Consider the following 16,130-nt stretch of genomic DNA (forward strand, 5'->3'; position numbering starts at 1 on the left):
ATGTAGAGGCGGTATACCTCTAGCCCGCCTTCACCCACGCCTCCAATAGCTCGGACACAGCCGCCACGCCCCCCAGCCGCCCATACCGCGCCCGCAGCGCCACCAGCAGCGCACCCGCCTCGTCTCGCCCCCACCCCGCCGCCACCAGCGCCCGCAGCTCCGCCTCCTCTTCCCCTGCCGCCACCTCTTCCCCTGCCGCCACATCCTCTTCCCCCTGCCGCCTAGACCGCTGCCCAACCTCCTTACCGCCACCGGAGTCAAGCCCACTGGCCCGCCCTGCGCCCTGTCCTCGCCCCCGCAACCGCCGCAGCTCCTGCAGCACCCCCAGCGGACCCCCCTCCGCCGCCCCCGCCGCCGCCGCCGCCCCCTCCGCCGCCCCCTCCGCCGCCGCCATGGCCGCCTCCACCGCGGCGTCCACGTGGAAGGCACTGCCCGGCACCGCCGCCGCTGCCAGGCCCAGTAGCCGCAGCCGCCGCGCCCGCAGCAGCCGCTCCTGCCGCGCCGCCCAGTCCGGCGCTGCTCCCACCACCGCCCCCGACTCCACTGCCTCCACGCCGCCAGCACACTCTTGCCCCTCCTGCACCTGGTTCTGCTGGCACTGGCGCTGAGAGGCCATCAATGCCACCCTTCGACACGTGATGGACAGGTCCAGAGCGCCACTCACACAGAACTGCAGCCACCGCCCCTGCTCTGAGTCCTGATGCTCTGCTGACGTCGGCGCAGCGCCCCCCAGCGCCGCGTCCACCTCCGCCGCCACCGCCTCCACCAGCCGGTCCAGAGCATTCGCCAGCGCCAGCAGCTGCCCAGCGGCTGTGCTGCTGCCACTGCTCCCGCTACTGCCGCCACTGCTTGCCGCGAGCTCGCCTGCAGCCGCCGCTTCCTCCGCGCCTGCCAGCGCGGCTCCCAGCAGCTGATCCACCCAGGCCGCCGCCGCCTCGTCACACACCAGCGCTTCGCCCTCGTCCTCCTCGCCCTCGCCCTCCTGCCCCTCGTCAAGCCCCTCCTCTTCCCCTTCCTCCTCGTCCGCCTCCGGCTCCGCCTCCACGCCTGCCGCCGCTCCCGACGCGACCAGCTGCATGAGTCGGACCGCCGCCGGCGCCGCGCGCGAGTCCACTGCCTGCCAGGCCGCCAGCAGCAGTGCCGGCAGGCGCGGCCGCCGCCCCGCCGCCCCAGTGTCAGTGGCCAGCAGCAGCTGCTGCTGCGCCGCCGCCGCCGCCTGCTCCGCCAGCTGCTCCTCCAGGCAGCAGCGGCTGCAGGCGCACGTGAAGCCGTACTGGGCCTGCAGCGCGGCGCGACGCACCTGTGCAGCGCGTGTCGAGGCAGTGCGGGGGCGATGCGGGGGCTTGACATGGCACCATACACTGGCAGTATTGGCAGTATGGGCACATGCATGGCCGCCACGCAGATGGCGGCACTAGCAGCGGTGTTGCCCGGAGGCAGGGTGATGTGCATGGTTACAGTGGGTATGCACCAGCCGCCCTGTGCTGCCTGCCGTACGCCCCGCCCGCTGCGCGCACGCACCTGCAGTGGCGCCGCCAGCTCCGGCCCCAGGTAGCTGTCACACACCTCCTCGCCCGCACGGATGCGGCGAACTGCGCGCACCTGTGCAAATGCGCGCCGCGTTCACCACACCCACAGCACCATCACAGCACATGCCGCACATGCCACACAACAGACCGCACCGCTGCTACGAGCCCCACGACGGAGCCGACACGGCTGCACGCCCTCCCGAGGGCGCACGGCCCCACGGCCCCACATACGCTCACCGGCACCATTGCGCAATGCATCCCAGTGTGCCCTGTCCCCCGTCAGCCCCATCTGGCTGGGCACGGGGACATCATTCCCGCGGGCCCCTCCAGGGCCCTCCCCGCCGACCCGTCCCCCCCTGCCCCGCTCCCCCGCACTCACCACCATGGCCCTCCCCACCACGTACTGGCACACGGCCGGCGCACACGAGTGGTTCATGAGCGCGTGCTCCGTCCACAACCCCGTGTGGCCGGGCCGCTCCCGCAGCAGCCGCCACCAGCGGCCCTGCGCGGCACTGCTGCCACCGCTGCTACTGCTGCCACTGGTGGTGCTGGCGGCAGAGGCGCTGCTGCTACTGCCGCCAGCGTCAGCGGCTGTGGCCGCCAGACGCAGGAAGGGCAGCGCCGCCAGCTCTGACAGCCCCTGCCGAGCCGCCCCCTCGGCGTCAGTAGTGCTACTGCCAAGACCGGCTGCTACTGCCGCCAACCCCAGCCCCTCCTCCGCGGCTGCCATGCGCACCGCTGCTACAGCCGCCTCTGCCGCCGCAATGCCGGCGGCTGGGTCCATAGTGGCCTCGGAGAAGCAGTTGAGCTGTAGCAGCCTCAACACCCGGCTGTAGCTCAGCCCACCACCATCACCGCCGCCACTGCCACCGCCGCCGCCATTCCTGCCCGCTGGCTGTGCTACTGCCGCCGCGCCCTCAGGCTCCTGCCGCGCGGCTGTAGCAACATCCAGCCGCTGCAGCTCCTCCAGCAGCGCACCTGCGTCCGCGATGACGTGGTCACACGTACATGGCAACGGTCCGGGACAAGCTAACACTTGGCAGACCTGACACGTGGGGTGTGACTTGGGCCCAGAGTTCCAGCTACCAACACCGACCACGGCCCCCACACTGCTGGCGGCCGCGGGCCACCTGCATGCAGCGCAGCGGCCACCTCCTGCAGCCCGGCACCTCCCCCCCGCCAAGCCCTCCATCCGCACACGCTCTCACCCACCCATGTTGGGGCAGGCCTGCAGGCTGGCGGCACTGCCGTCATAGCTCAGCGCCAGCAGCCGGCGCTGGGCGGCACTCAGGGGCGGGCCGCGCGTGATGCGCCGAGCCAGCGCCTCCACCGGCGGAGCGTCGCCCTCATCGCCCTCCTCCTCTTCCTCCTTATCCTCCTCCTCCTCTTCTCCCTCCCCCTCCTCTTCTCCCTCCTCCCCCTCCCCCTCCTCCGCCTCCTCGCCCCGCCCGCCGCTGTACACGACCGCCACCGGCAGTGCCACCAGCACCAGGTCACCGGGGCGCAGCTCCCGCACCGCCACCAGGCCCCGGCCCCGGCCTGTGTGAGGGTGTGGAGAGGCGACCGAACGGATGCGGGCGGGGAGGAAGGGGTTTAAGAGGCGGTGTTGGAGGCAGTTAAGCATGTGCTGGATACATGTTGAAGGCACTGAGCGCTTGCCGGTACCAGTGCGTGCCTGTGTAAAAGGGACGGCTGGGCTCCCTTGTCTCAACCCCCCTGCGCCTCAGTCCAACCTGCCCTACACCCCTGACTTGCGCCGCGCCGCACCTGGCAGCTGCCTCAGCTCCACGGGGCCGTAGTGGCGTGGCAGAGCGCTGCACCGTCCGCCCGCACCACCACCCCTGCCCCTGTGAAAGCCGCCGCCGCCGCCGCCGCTGCTGGGTGCAGGGAAGAGTCTGCTCGAGCGGCTCTTTGGCCGTGCGGGCCAGGGACTACCAGTGATTGCGGCCACTGACGCTGTGCTGGCAGCTGGGGGCAGCTGCTGGGGCCGCGTGGTGATGCCAGCGGCGGCGGTGGCGGAAGAGAACGCAGCGGCAGCGGTGGCTGCTGCCGCTGGCCTGGCGCTGCGCGTGAACGTGCAATGCAGCAGGCGCCAGCAGGCGCCTGGCGCCTGACGCGGATTTGGTGCTGGTGCCGCCGATTTGCAGCTCGGCAGCGTGCGGCTGGTCGGCAGCACATGCCGCGAACCCGGGAGGCACGACGCGTTACTGGAGCCGCTGGCACTGGCACCACGTTGGGCGCCGACACCGCTGCTGCCGGCTGCGCAATGCATGACGGCGTTTGCACCAATTACTCAGTCTAGCCGGCTTATCACAACTTAGATTGTGCTAGCCCGACGATGTTCTTTAGCTTGGCAGCTGCAAAGCGCACATGGTCACAGTCACGAATGAGTCCCCCAATTCTTGTCATGGCATGCAGCGGCCTAGCTTCAACTTGCATTCGGGTAGTTCTGTTCCATGGCACACAGTGTAAAGCTTCATGTTATTAATGACGATAGGCAAATTGTCTTGCCGAGTGAAACTGGATCCACCTGCTGTCCCCATCGTCCTTCAGGTGATTTCGGTTGAGCCACAAGGGGTTTCCTGAAGGTGGCATGAGGGGCAGTCATGGCCGGGAGTCCAACCGAGTTCCAGGCTGCACGCGCTGGTATGACTGCGGGTTTAGACCAGACCTGGTTCCGACCGGCGTGTGCTGACTGGCACGCCCTTCCCCCTCCCCTGCAACGTCATCCAATGCAGGGCATGTCTACACCGGCTTTGCACTCCAATAAACTTCGCCAGCTCCTCCATTGCTGACATTAGGTTACATACCACATCACGAGAGCTGCGGCACCAGTCAGGCCACGGGAGCCCACTTGCACGCAAGCGAGAGTCTTTTGCCCGCCGAGGTCCTGGCGCATATTGCATGCTACACGGCTCGCTATAACTCACAAGTCCCTAACCGACGTGAACTATCGTGTGCTCGTCTGCAAATGGAGCCCGAGATGCCTGCAATCCTCCCGAATTTGCCGAACTCTGTGCTCACTTCAATCTTCAACAAAATTATAAGGATATCCAATCCCGGCCAGCTCGTCAAGCTTTCGCTGGTGCGATTCGGGCCAGCGCGCCCCTCCTCCTCGCTGGGCACACTCAGTCCTCAGCCACGGTCCACTCTGTGCTGACACTGTTGCCGCCAGCTGCCATCAACAAGCTACGCTCCCCGTCGCAGGCATGTCGCAGCCTGCGTGAAGCGGTCGTTCGCGCCGAGGGGCTGTGGGAGCGGCTCTGTGTCAAGCAAGGATGGAGGTGCGGGCACAACACGCCTGCTGCAGTCTGGTGCCCTTGATTCGTTGTCACCTAACGAACTAGCGCGTGTGTGCGTCTCTGCGACCCCTTGTGCAGCCAACGCCAGCGCCTGCCTCGGCCGCTGCCGCCGCTCGAGTTAGCGCAACCGGGACCTGAGGAGGCCGGCAGCAGCGTAGGTGGCGGTGGAGGCACCGCTACTGCTGGTGCTACAGCCACCGCCCCTGCCGCCACGCCAGCGGCGCAGAGCCTGCCCCTGTCCCTGTCGGACCTGGACCTGCACTGGTACCTGTACTATGCCCGACGCATGATGCTGCGGCGCGACGTGCGGTGAGGCCTTGGGGGCGTGAGGGGGCGGGCGTGCGGCTTAGGGTGATCACCGGTGGGACGGGAAGGGCGTGGCGCTGCGGCGGTTGACAGGAGGACAGCAGATGACCATGACCTTGGCACCGCGGTGCGCCATCAAGCACTCGCCTCGCAGGCGATCAGTTGCACCCAGGCAAATCCTACCCACGCGCGCTGCCCCCGCCCCCAGGCGCCTGTTCAAGCTGTACGAGCGCTTCATGTCGCGGCCTGGCAGCATGGCGCTGTGCCCGGGTGGGTCGGGTGGGTGACCGTGGGTGGGTGGGCCAGTGCGCGAGATGGCGAGTGGGCGGGCTAGCGCACTGCGTATGTGCCGTGCCGCATATAACTGATATGCAGCAATAGGTTTACTTGGTGATCGCCGGTCCTGCCTTGCGTGATTTAAGGTAGTTTTTGACGTACCTGTAGTTCCTTGATGTCTGCACACGCTGCCGCCCAGTCCACATCCGCACGGCCACACCCCTCCTTGGCACGCACCCGAGGTGCTCCCCCGGCGGCTCTCCTCCGGAGTGTGCAGGGGCGTCGCCGGAGGATTTGGCCGCGGCGGAGCAGGCGCTGGGGCTGGCGGGCGGTGCCGGCAGCGCCGGAGGCGGCAGTGGCGGCAGTGGCGGCGGTGGCGGCGGTGGCGGCGGTGGCGGCGGTGGCGGCGGTGGCGGCGGTGGCGGCGGTGGCGGCGGTGGCGGCGGTGGCGGAGGCGGGCTGCCTGCCGAGGTGTGGGAGCTGTACCGGCACCGCAGCGGCCAGGCGCCGGGGGCGTTCGTGACGTTCGTGGACGACATGCGGCTACTGGGTGGGTGCGGGCTGAAAGGGGAGGGCAGGCCATGAACTGACCTCCGGGCCACTCGTCTAGTCCTCTTGCACATCGCGAAAGTGTAGGGAATGCCTTGTCCTATTTACATACCGTACAGCCCCAACGCACTTCCTCAACGTCGCCGCCGCCGCGCCCAGGCCTCCACGAGCTGGCCGTGGAGGCGGCGCCGGGGCTGCCGGAGCTGCAGCAGCGGCTGGCGGCACTGGGCAGGCAGCACAGCCCGCAGCCGCAGCGCCCGGCACTGCCCGCAGCCGCAGCCGCAGCCTCCACCGCCGGCCCGGCGGCAGCCGGAGGGGAAGCAGCTGCCTCCACCGCCGCTGCAGCAGCAGCAGCAGTATCAGAATCGGCCTCAGCAGTAGCGCCAGCTGCACCCGCACGCACGCGGCCCGGCGGCGACTCGCAAGGGGCGCAGCAGCCAGAGCCGCATGCGGCGCCAGCAGCCGGGGGCGGCACGGCCGGTGGCCCAGGCGGCCCGGTGCAGCCCACAGGCCTCGTGCCCGGGAGTGACACCTACGGCAGTGGCAGCGGCAGCGGCAGTGGCACCGCCGGCGGTGTGGTTTCGCCGGCAGGCGGCGGCGGGGCGCTGCTGGCAGGGGGCCGCCCGCAGCTTGACCCGCTGTCAGATGAGCGGGTGGTGGCCATCGCCGCCAACGCCAGCGGCTCGCGGCGCTTCCTGGTGGCGGTGGGCACAGGCCACGTCTACATCGCCCGAGGTAGGGATGGGAGGAGCTGGTCTGGCGGCTGGCTGGTCTGGCGGCTGGCTGGGGTGGTGTGGTGGTGGTCTGGTGGCGGCTGGCTCCGTGGGTGGGAACAGCACCTGTGTTCGTTGTTATGTCCTAGCCAGGCCCCTTTGTCACCAACGGTTTCGCCCCCGCTCCCCCGCATGATCCCGCCTGGCTCAGGCCTGTCGCTCGTCTTCTACGCGCCCGGCGTGGCGGCGCTGCTGCAGAAGCTGCTGACCTAGGGCCGGCGGGTGCGCACCAGTGGCGGGGTGTGAGGCGGGCGGCGCCGGCAGGTGTGTCGACACGGCGGCGGGGCGACACAGCGTGCCGCCGCGAGCCCCACGGGAGAGCACACGCACTGTGCAGCATAGCAGCGGAGGAGCGTAGCCTATGCCAGGCTACCTAGCGGCCTGTTCAGGTCTGGATTGCGTGCGGGTGGGGCGCAGCGCCTGGGCGAAGGGAGGCTGAGGCCCCCGGTTATCCCCGAGACCCGAGAACATGTAAACACCGCGGACGACAATCAAGAGGCAGGCTGATGTGATGGTAACGTAACGGATTTGTTAGGTCAGGGGCAGAGAAGTTGTTACCAGGTTAAGAGTGTGTTGCCGGGGGCATGTCGGCGAGCAAGGGTGGAGTTGTCGGGACCCTTGAGGGGGAAAGTGCGGGATTTGCTCATGCGGCGTGCCAAGCCCAGGTCGTGTAACCGCCGCTTGCCTTCCACAGCCAAATCTTCATTCATTGTCAACATTTTACAGACCTGGACATATAGCACAACTCTAGCGGTTGTGGGTCCGCTTCCTTTCGTGTCGAGAACCGAATCAACAACGACTCCTTTTACAAACACGCTAGCCTTCGGGGCACCGCGCCAGCATGCATAGCCCATTAAGCCCGTCAGGGCTGGGCACACAACGCTCGCCGGTGGCTCGCGGTCGCGGTCGCAAGCATGTCGCCGGAGTCGTGAAAGGAGCGGGGCCTATGAGCCCGCGACACATGTCCAAGCAAGCATTTTACATGGTAAAATGCACAATGCGTTCAGGGATACTACTTGATGCTGCGGACGCCATGCGGGGGATGCTGAAGCGTCGCGAGCTTAGTTTTGTAGCGCCTGCACAGCCTTAAACATGCAGCCTTGAAAATTCTGGTTATGGGCAGTGCCGGCTCGGCTCCGCATGGCCGCGCCCGCCCTTGTTCCTCGAGACGCTTTGCTTTATGCCGAGCGCTGTCGCAGCAATATGGGGATGTGTTCAGATACATAATGGGCATAGTTGACGACCGACCCAGCTGTTCGTCGCTCGCCGGGCAAGTGCTGCTAACACTAGCTACACACTCACATGTGCAAGCATCCTGGCCGAACCGCTGCAGCACGCGCTGCCGGAATCCTGTGTACGTGTTAAGCACCATCATGTCCCTTATACGCGCAGAGTCCGACACGTGGCCCTTCTGCAACGCCTGCGGCGACCGGGCCGGGTGCCGAGGGTGCGGGGCTGGACATTGCCGCACTGTTCCGGAGGGTTTTGAGCAACGGTGTCCAGGTGCGGGGCCATTTCGGGTTGACGGCGCTGGTGGGGGGGCTGGACACGGATGGGTTGTGTTGGTACCCGCGACAGCGCGGGTTGAGCAACGAGTGCCCGGGTTTACGGTACACGCGCGCGTCGATCGGCCACACAGGCTGTTGTAAGGGTGGCCGTGCTGTCGCAGGCTGCACAGCAGCGCAGTGCCCACGTGTCAGGCCGCTGTGCTGCCAGGTCGCTGCAGCGTCAATGACATTTACGCATAATGCGGTCGCATCATGGCCACACAGGCCCCTCGGGAAAGGTTTGCCAGCTCCCCGTCCTTTCAACCGCCCCCCGTTGCCCCCGCCCTCTCCCGTGCCATCCATGCACTCCCCCAACAGGATGACAGCGCCGTGGCAGCCTCCGCTCCGCACACCGTCACGGCTGCTGACGCCTACGCCCACACCGCCGCCCAGTACGGCATGCCGCCGGGGCCCTTCGCCTCCACCGCCACCTCCGCCTTCTCCAGCGGCGCCGGCGGCGGCGGCGCGCAGCCGCTGGCGTCCCTGGCAGACCAGGTTCTGGCAGACGCCGCCGCCGCCGCCCACGGCGAGGACCCGGTGGCGGCGGCCCGGCAGCTGCAGTCCTTCCTGGGCCAGTACCAGCACCAGTACGGCGCGGAGACGGACGCGCGCATCGGCGCCGCCATCGCCAAGCTGCAGGACTACATCGACGGCGCCGCCGCCGGAGGCGGCGGCGGCAGCGCCGCCGGCCTGCGGGACGCGCTCGGCGCCTTTGGCGCCGCCGACACGTCAGCGTCGGCGGCGGCGGCAGCCGCCGCCACTGGCGCCGCCGCCGGCGCCTCCGGCGGCGGTGGCGAGGCCCCCGTGTACCACAACTACATCCTGGAGCAGCTGACGGGGGTGTTGGACTGGGTAAACAACCTGCTGGTGAGGAACGGCACGCCCAAGCCGTTCGTGTACGACGCCTACGGGCGGGTGGTGGAGGACGCGGGCGCGGCGGCCTCGGTGGAGCAGCAGCAGGAGCAGCTGCGCGCGGCGTCGCAGTCGCTGCGGCTGCTCATCCAGCAGCTGCAGCAGGTGTGGGGGAGCGGGAGGGGGCGGAGGCAGGGGCCCCCGGGGGTGTTGTCCTGGAGTTGGATTGTCGACAAGGTCAGGGCAGGGTGTGTGCACTTGGGCCTGCTGGGTCGCCGCCTAGCCAGGCTGCCGTTGGTGGGGTTGCCGAAGGTCTGGGGTCGCATGGCACTAAGGTGCGGAGGGCGGGTTGCCGGCTTTTTGGTGGCTAAGGCGGCGTGACATCCCAAACCCCAGCGCAACCCAACCCACCCTTCATCACCGCCTCCCCCCCCCACACACACCCAGGTGAACACCCAGTACGCGGCCATGGCCGACAGCGAGGAGCGCGCCACCATGGGCCAGGTGCTGACGCAGCTCAACACCATGGCGGACCGCCTGGCGGTGGCAGCCACCCGCCGCCCGCTGCCGCACCTGGAGCCCGGCGCCGCGGTGGGGCTGGACCTGGCGCCCTACGTGCCGCCGGAGCAGGTACAGGAGGTAACTCCTGACGCGAGCTGCTGCGTGTAGGGGAGGAGGGGGCTGCATGGCGTGCCGGGGCGTGTCCGTAACCCTGCAGCCGTGTCGCTGAATTCGACCTCCCTCACCTGACCAGTCCACTTGGCCTGCGCCGCCCCTCACCGTGCCTCCCCATCTCTCTGCCCTCCCCATCTCTCTGCCCTCCCCTCCCCCCCCCTCCCCTGCAGCTGTACGGCGTGGACAAGTACCGCGACCCGGTGCTGCGTGTGCTGGACGGCATCTACAGCGCCGTGGTGGTGGACAGCGGCCTGCGCGAGTTCCTGGCGGGAGTCAAGCAGCTGGGCGACAGCCTGGCGGACAGCATGGCCGTGGTGGGTGCCGGGGGGGGGGCGGGGCGGCAGTGTGCTGCATGAGCGCGGTAGGACGTTTGATAGGCTGGTAGGGGCCGCGGGACAAGGGAGCGTGTGTGGGGTAGGATGTCGGTAGGGGGCACACGCCAACACGCGTGATAGGCTTTGCAGTAGCCCCACCACACCACACTGCATACCCTCACATGCACACCGCTCTACGGTGCCCTTTTGCTGCCCTCTGTTCACCCTGCGCCCGCTTTCGCAAACGCGCACGCGTGCGCGCACACAGGCGTGGACGGGCGCTCCTCCTGTGGGCCGCCTGGTCGCCTACATCGCGGCGGTGGCGGGCGTGCTGTTCGTGATGCGCTCCAAGCTGCCCAGGGCGCTGCTGCAGCCCACCTCGCCCGGCGGCAGCTGGCTGCAGCAGCTGGGCGGCGGCCGCGGCGACAACCCCCTCCACGACGGCGGCGCAAACACCAGCAGCAGCACCGGCACCGGCAGCAGCAGCGTGATGGGGTTGGTGGAAGCGCCGGGCACCTTCGCCTCTCTGGGCGGCAGCGCGCGCACGGCGCAGAGTCGGCTGGCGGGCATGGACCGCGACGGCGGGCTGGGCGACACGCGGCTGCCGTCCGAGGTGCTGGCCTCGGGCGACCCCTACGCGGCACGCAAGGTGCTGTTCGACACCACAGCCTCATCCGTGCCCTCCGGCGGAGGCAGCAGCATCGCCGGCGGCCAGGCGGCGTCCGTGGCGGCGGCGGGGCGGCAGCGCAGCGCGGCGGCGGCGGTGGCCACGCCGGCGTTGCCAGGCGGCGGCAATGGTGCCGGCCAGTACTCGAGCGGCAGCATCCCCAGCCTGCCCAAGCCGCCCCCCGGCGGCTGGAACAGCAACTACAGCGACCGCGCGGACTGGTGGACCGCCGGCCAGACGGCACAGCAGCAGCAGCCGCCAGCAGCTGCGGCGCCGCCGCCACCACCGCCGCAGCCCCGCACTGTGGCGGAGTCCTGGGAGGCCTTCCGCCGCAGCACCGGCGGCCTCGGCGCTAGCGCCGAGCCCGCCTCCTCGGCCTCGTACTCCGCCGCCGCCAACCCCTCCGGCGGCGTGCTGGACGCCACCGCCGCGCTGGCGGCGGCCGCGGTCGCCGCCGCCGTGGGCAACAGCACCGGCGCCCCCGGCGGCGGCCGCGGCGGCCCCGGCGACCCCAAGCTGGCGGAGTTCAGTCGCGCCACTGAGGAGAAGCGCATCGGCCGCGACCGGGCGCGGGTGCGCGCCACCATCAAGGACCGGCTGCGCTGGCTGGTGCGCGCGCTGGGCCCCGTCACCAGCGTGGTGCCGGGCGGCGAGCCGCTGCGCGAGGAGGTGGACGGCCTGCTGTCGCAGCTGGAGGCGCTGTCGCCCACCGACAAGCCGCTCAACACCAGCGTGGACGCAGCCGCTGCCGGCTACGGCGGCGCCGCCTACGGCGGCGGTAGCGCTGGTGGTTATGGTGCGGGTGGGTACGGGTACGGGGCCGTGCGGGCGCCTGCGGCGTCCGTGGACCCCGACCTGCTGGGCGAGTGGCGGCTGGTGTACGCCTCCAACGCCGGCTCGGCAGCGGGCGCGCCGTCGGCCGCCTCGCAGGCGGCCAGCGGCGGTCCCAACCTGCTGGCGCAGGTGCTGCAGCTGGCCGACTCGCTGCCGGGCTTCGGCATGACGCACGTGCTGCAGCGCCTGTCGCTGGAGGAGACAGCAGCAGGCGGCGCCGCGCCCGCCTACGCCGCCTCCAGCGCCGCGTACGGCGCCGCTGGCGCGGCTGCGCCGCACTCGGCGGCGGTGGTGGTGACGGAGAACAGCGCGGTATTCCGGTTCGGGCCGCTGGGCTCGTGGCGCGTGACGGTGAAGGGGCGCTGGATGGACAACGGCGGCGGCATGTGCGCGGCGGCGGAGTTCGAGTCGTTCGGCGTGCGGCCGGTGGACCTGTGGGGGCTGTCGGTGGAGGCGCTGCTGCCCGAGGTGACGGTGCCGGTGCCTGAGGTCCTGCGCAGCCGCAGCGAGTGGTGCACCACCTACCTGGATGAGGACATGCGGGTGGGGCGCGGCAGCGGCGGCGCGCTGTTCCTGTTCCGGCGCGGCGGCGCGGACGACGTCACCGAGGCGGCGGGCGCCATGGGCGGCAGCCTGGGTGCGGGCTCCGGCATGGGCATGGGCTTGGGCGTGGGCTTGGGCGCGGTGGCTGCGGATGCCCGCGCGCCGGTGATGCGGCCGCTGTGAGGCGCGTGGGAGGAGGGGCGGGTGGCAGGAGGGAAGTGGAGCCTGGCGGCCGGCGCCGCGGGTGTGTAGCGGTGTGCCCGTGTGTGTGCGGGTGCGTGTACGTGTACGTGTACGTGTACGTGTACGTGTACGTGTACGTGTACGTGTACGTGTGTGTGTGTGTGTGTGTGTGTGTGTGTGTGTGTGTACATGTGTGTGTGTGTGTACATGTGTGTGTACATGTGTGTGTACATGTGTGTGTACATGTGTGTGTACATGTGTGTGTACATGTGTGTGTACATGTGTGTGTACATGTGTGTACCTGTGTGTACATGTGTGTACATGTGTGTGTGTGTGTTGAGGTGGGCATGGTGTGGCTGTGTGGGCGAGGAGGAGCACAGCGCTTCCATCCGGCACTTGTGAGACATGTCACAATTTATCATCATTTTATCGCGGCAGGCAGTCCTATGCATGAGCAATTCATGGCGGTGCGCATGGCGTGGAATGGAGTGAATTGATGTTGTCAGGGGGCTGGTTGCAATGGCCGATACCGGTACCTGTGGTCCTGTGCGTCTCTGCGTGTCCTGTACAGTGTATTCCCCCAAATGGATAGGGAGGGCATGGTTGCAGGCCTGGCCAGATCAGGTGTCTGGGTTTTATCCCTCGCCTGCGTGTGCGTGCTTGTATCTAACTGTACCACTTCAATTAGGTCAAGGTTACCTGGCCCCTGTAGAGACGTGGAGGCTCAGACAATAAGACAATTGGTCTTAGCTCAATGCAAACAGTGCAAAGATTGATTACATTTGCTGAGTCTGCTTGTGGACAGAGAGATGTGCGGTGTGAGGACTGTCGGCAGGAGCATTGATAGTATGACAGTGGAGCGTGAAGAGGGAGAGGGACGGAGGGAGGCTGCGTGGTGCTGGCAGAGGGACGGAGGACGAGGTGGGCACCATGCGGCCTTTGCAATGCATTCAAAGCTTCGCCCAAAGCCTTAACTTATCAGGATACCGTATTGCTTGAAGCAGGAGTGCCGTCGCTGGTCACGCAACTTAAGAGAACTGCAGGGAAACAAGCATCGAACCGGGGGTCGTGATGGAGGCATAGATTTTGCTCTTGCGGCTCCTCGGGCGCCTGGTACACAGGGACACTTTATCAGTGCACGATAGCTATAAGACGAAACAATATGGTGGTTTGCCTCGGTGCAGAGAACAGCAGTGCTGACAACTGAGCGCTCCCAATTGTTGCCTTCTCTCCTACTGGAACTATGACCGAGCCAAGCACCAGTGGCAAGCGCCATAGAGAGGATGAAGGTGTTGGAAACCTCGGCTGGCTGGCGAGCAGCGGTATGCTGCCTCGCAAGCGGCAAGACATTTCGGGAGTCGGCAATGCGAGCATTATGGAGCTACAAGCACAACTTTATCGCACGCAAGAAAATGTGAAATTGAAAGCAAGTGGCGTCGAGGTCCCCGACCGGCGAACTTCGGGGTTCAACGTCGCATCGCTTATGCAGCGACGAAACACGGGCGTGGAAGAGCGCGATCGACGGGACAAGCTTGAAGTCAAGGTGAGGCGGGGTCTGGGAGTCCGCAAATGCGACGTAGGGGCGGTGCTACGCTTGACGCGGACACTGGCCTCAGCAGTTCTGGACGACGCCCCGCGCGGTTTCCCCTCCACGCCCCTCCCGCACAGACCACCGCTGACCGCGTCGGGGAGTGTTACGCCGCGCTAGAGCGCAAGGCGCAACTATACGAGAAACTAGGTAGGCGCTGCGACTGCTGCAGCCGTGCGCCGTGAACAATGCCACACGGCACCACTGCCATCCCTACCCCGCCATTCCACCACGGCCACGTTGCACACCCCTCGCCGTCGATGTATGCGGACTCGCACAGGCTGTCCAGCTCGCCATCTTCCACACGGCTACCATATGCCTGTACAAACTCCCTCGACCCTTTGCCAGCCCTATCTACCCATTGATCGCTGTGCTTCTGCTCGACCGCTGTTCCGCTGCTGTTGCTGCTGCTGCTGCTACTGCTGCTGCTGCCGCAGCTCGCGGCGAGTTGGACGACGAGGGCGAGCAGTACGAGGTGGACTTCCTGCGCAAGGGCGGGGCGGCGGAGGAGGAGGCGGGTGGAGGCGAGGGCCGGCGCGGCGGCGACCTGGTGGACACCATGCTGCAGGCAGTGTCGGGGACAGGTGAGGCGGGGGCGGATGGGGGCAAGGAGTCCACGGGCCTTGTAGTCGGACTGCCCGAGCCGCCACCCTGACGGAGAGGGTCAACAAGTGTGTGCTGCGGCTGACCTGTCGGCAGAGCGTGTTGCTGCTGTTCGGCGCTCGGCCCGCGGGATCTCACCACCCTCAGCCCCCGCCGCTGCTCGGCTGCAACCATTGAGGCAGGACAGCAAGGGTTTAGGCAGGGTAGTATGGACTGAGGCAGGGTAATGCGGACTGGGCAAGGCAACCACCCGACACATAGCGTGTCCCGGTCTATTGTATTCTTCTCTTGTGCGGAGACCGCACGTCTGAACCGCTCCTACTCCGCGCTGCACTTGCGCTCCTGACCACCTCCTGGCCACCTGTCGGCATGCGGCCCCGCACACAGGCGGCATGATGACTGCGGACATGGCGCGGGAACGGGAGCGGCGCGACTGGGAGCGGGACCAGCAGCGCATCATGGCGGACGAGGAGGCGGAGGAGCGGAGGCGGAAGCAGAAAGAGGTGCGTCCAACACAAGCGGAGGTCGGGGACCAATGGCACCATTGTTGTATGCTGTTTAACCCGGGTTACCCTATGCCGGCGATGCTGCCTGTGAGCAGTTGATAAGCAGTGCCTAACCTGCGGTGGCACGTCGTCGCATGCGGTTTGCACAGGCGCTGCTTTGGCTTGTGGGGGCTGTCGGTGGAGGCGCTGCTGCCCGAGGTGACGGTGCCGGTGCCTGAGGTCCTGCGCAGCCGCAGCGAGTGGTGCACCACCTACCTGGATGAGGACATGCGGGTGGGGCGCGGCAGCGGCGGCGCGCTGTTCCTGTTCCGGCGCGGCGGCGCGGACGACGTCACCGAGGCGGCGGGCGCCATGGGCGGCAGCCTGGGTGCGGGCTCCGGCATGGGCATGGGCTTGGGCGTGGGCTTGGGCGCGGTGGCTGCGGATGCCCGCGCGCCGGTGATGCGGCCGCTGTGAGGCGCGTGGGAGGAGGGGCGGGTGGCAGGAGGGAAGTGGAGCCTGGCGGCCGGCGCCGCGGGTGTGTAGCGGTGTGCCCGTGTGTGTGCGGGTGCGTGTACGTGTACGTGTACGTGTACGTGTACGTGTACGTGTACGTGTACGTGTACGTGTACGTGTGTGTGTGTGTGTGTGTGTGTGTGTACATGTGTGTGTGTCTACATGTGTGTGTACATGTGTGTGTACATGTGTGTGTACATGTGTGTACCTGTGTGTACATGTGTGTACATGTGTGTGTGTGTGTTGAGGTGGGCATGGTGTGGCTGTGTGGGCGAGGAGGAGCACAGCGCTTCCATCCGGCACTTGTGAGACATGTCACAATTTATCATCATTTTATCGCGGCAGGCAGTCCTATGCATGAGCAATTCATGGCGGTGCGCATGGCGTGGAATGGAGTGAATTGATGTTGTCAGGGGGCTGGTTGCAATGGCCGATACCGGTACCTGTGGTCCTGTGCGTCTCTGCGTGTCCTGTACAGTGTATTCCCCCAAATGGATAGGGAGGGCATGGTTGCAGGCCTGGCCAGATCAGGTGTCTGGGTTTTATCCCTCGCCTGCGTGTGCGTGCTTGTATCTAACTGTACCACTT

The 16,130-nt window shown here is 67.5% G+C and overlaps 4 protein-coding genes across 4 annotated transcripts; 3 read left to right on the plus strand and 1 right to left on the minus strand.

The window, feature by feature from the left end:
* On the minus strand, positions 1-4,016 carry CHLRE_12g523650v5 (uncharacterized protein). The gene is made up of 5 exons (XM_043068416.1): positions 3,297-4,016; positions 2,742-3,068; positions 1,909-2,507; positions 1,522-1,602; positions 1-1,300 (listed from the first exon to the last, which is right to left on the minus strand). The coding sequence occupies exons 1-5, from the start codon at positions 3,799-3,801 to the stop codon at positions 20-22; spliced, it is 2,793 nt and encodes a 930-aa protein (XP_042918511.1). The 5' UTR covers positions 3,802-4,016; the 3' UTR covers positions 1-19.
* Positions 4,017-4,336: 320 nt separating this feature from the next.
* CHLRE_12g523700v5 (uncharacterized protein) lies at positions 4,337-7,421 on the plus strand. Its single transcript, XM_043068417.1, has 8 exons — positions 4,337-4,614; positions 4,737-4,813; positions 4,910-4,952; positions 5,026-5,140; positions 5,346-5,407; positions 5,691-5,963; positions 6,122-6,697; positions 6,887-7,421. Exons 2-8 carry the CDS (start codon positions 4,808-4,810, stop codon positions 6,946-6,948), a joined length of 1,137 nt encoding a protein of 378 aa, XP_042918512.1. The 5' UTR covers positions 4,337-4,614; positions 4,737-4,807; the 3' UTR covers positions 6,949-7,421.
* A 55-nt stretch (positions 7,422-7,476) lies between these two features.
* CHLRE_12g523750v5 (uncharacterized protein) lies at positions 7,477-13,428 on the plus strand. The gene is made up of 6 exons (XM_043068418.1): positions 7,477-7,720; positions 8,128-8,238; positions 8,601-9,299; positions 9,582-9,764; positions 9,980-10,123; positions 10,392-13,428. The coding sequence occupies exons 1-6, from the start codon at positions 7,697-7,699 to the stop codon at positions 12,348-12,350; spliced, it is 3,120 nt and encodes a 1,039-aa protein (XP_042918513.1). The 5' UTR covers positions 7,477-7,696; the 3' UTR covers positions 12,351-13,428.
* Positions 13,429-13,476: 48 nt separating this feature from the next.
* CHLRE_12g523800v5 (uncharacterized protein) lies at positions 13,477-16,098 on the plus strand. The gene is made up of 5 exons (XM_043068419.1): positions 13,477-13,893; positions 14,019-14,088; positions 14,376-14,522; positions 14,929-15,044; positions 15,197-16,098. The coding sequence occupies exons 1-5, from the start codon at positions 13,834-13,836 to the stop codon at positions 15,263-15,265; spliced, it is 462 nt and encodes a 153-aa protein (XP_042918514.1). The 5' UTR covers positions 13,477-13,833; the 3' UTR covers positions 15,266-16,098.
* The last annotated feature ends 32 nt before the right edge of the window (positions 16,099-16,130 follow it).

This window comes from Chlamydomonas reinhardtii, chromosome 12 (assembly GCF_000002595.2).
Source record: "Chlamydomonas reinhardtii strain CC-503 cw92 mt+ chromosome 12, whole genome shotgun sequence".
Lineage (NCBI taxonomy): Eukaryota > Viridiplantae > Chlorophyta > Chlorophyceae > Chlamydomonadales > Chlamydomonadaceae > Chlamydomonas > Chlamydomonas reinhardtii.

Excerpts from the sequence above, each read along its gene's own strand:
- CHLRE_12g523650v5 (XM_043068416.1), bottom strand. The coding sequence starts at position 3,801 with ATGCATTGCGCAGCCGGCAGCAGCGGTGTCGGCGCCCAACGTGGTGCC. Across the intron at positions 3,069-3,296 it reads GGAGCTGAGGCAGCTGCCAG|GCCGGGGCCGGGGCCTGGTG; the intron begins GTGCGGCGCGGC and ends ACCCTCACACAG. Across the intron at positions 2,508-2,741 it reads GCAGGCCTGCCCCAACATGG|GTGCGCTGCTGGAGGAGCTG; the intron begins GTGGGTGAGAGC and ends TCGCGGACGCAG.
- CHLRE_12g523700v5 (XM_043068417.1), top strand. Across the intron at positions 5,141-5,345 it reads ATGCTGCGGCGCGACGTGCG|GCGCCTGTTCAAGCTGTACG; the intron begins GTGAGGCCTTGG and ends CCCCGCCCCCAG. Across the intron at positions 6,698-6,886 it reads CCACGTCTACATCGCCCGAG|GCCTGTCGCTCGTCTTCTAC; the intron begins GTAGGGATGGGA and ends CGCCTGGCTCAG.
- CHLRE_12g523750v5 (XM_043068418.1), top strand. The coding sequence starts at position 7,697 with ATGTCCAAGCAAGCATTTTACATG. Across the intron at positions 7,721-8,127 it reads CCAAGCAAGCATTTTACATG|AGTCCGACACGTGGCCCTTC; the intron begins GTAAAATGCACA and ends TTATACGCGCAG. Across the intron at positions 8,239-8,600 it reads TTTTGAGCAACGGTGTCCAG|GATGACAGCGCCGTGGCAGC; the intron begins GTGCGGGGCCAT and ends CTCCCCCAACAG.
- CHLRE_12g523800v5 (XM_043068419.1), top strand. The coding sequence starts at position 13,834 with ATGCAGCGACGAAACACGGGCGTGGAAGAGCGCGATCGACGGGACAAG. Across the intron at positions 14,523-14,928 it reads GCAGGCAGTGTCGGGGACAG|GCGGCATGATGACTGCGGAC; the intron begins GTGAGGCGGGGG and ends CCCCGCACACAG. Across the intron at positions 15,045-15,196 it reads GGAGGCGGAAGCAGAAAGAG|GCGCTGCTTTGGCTTGTGGG; the intron begins GTGCGTCCAACA and ends CGGTTTGCACAG.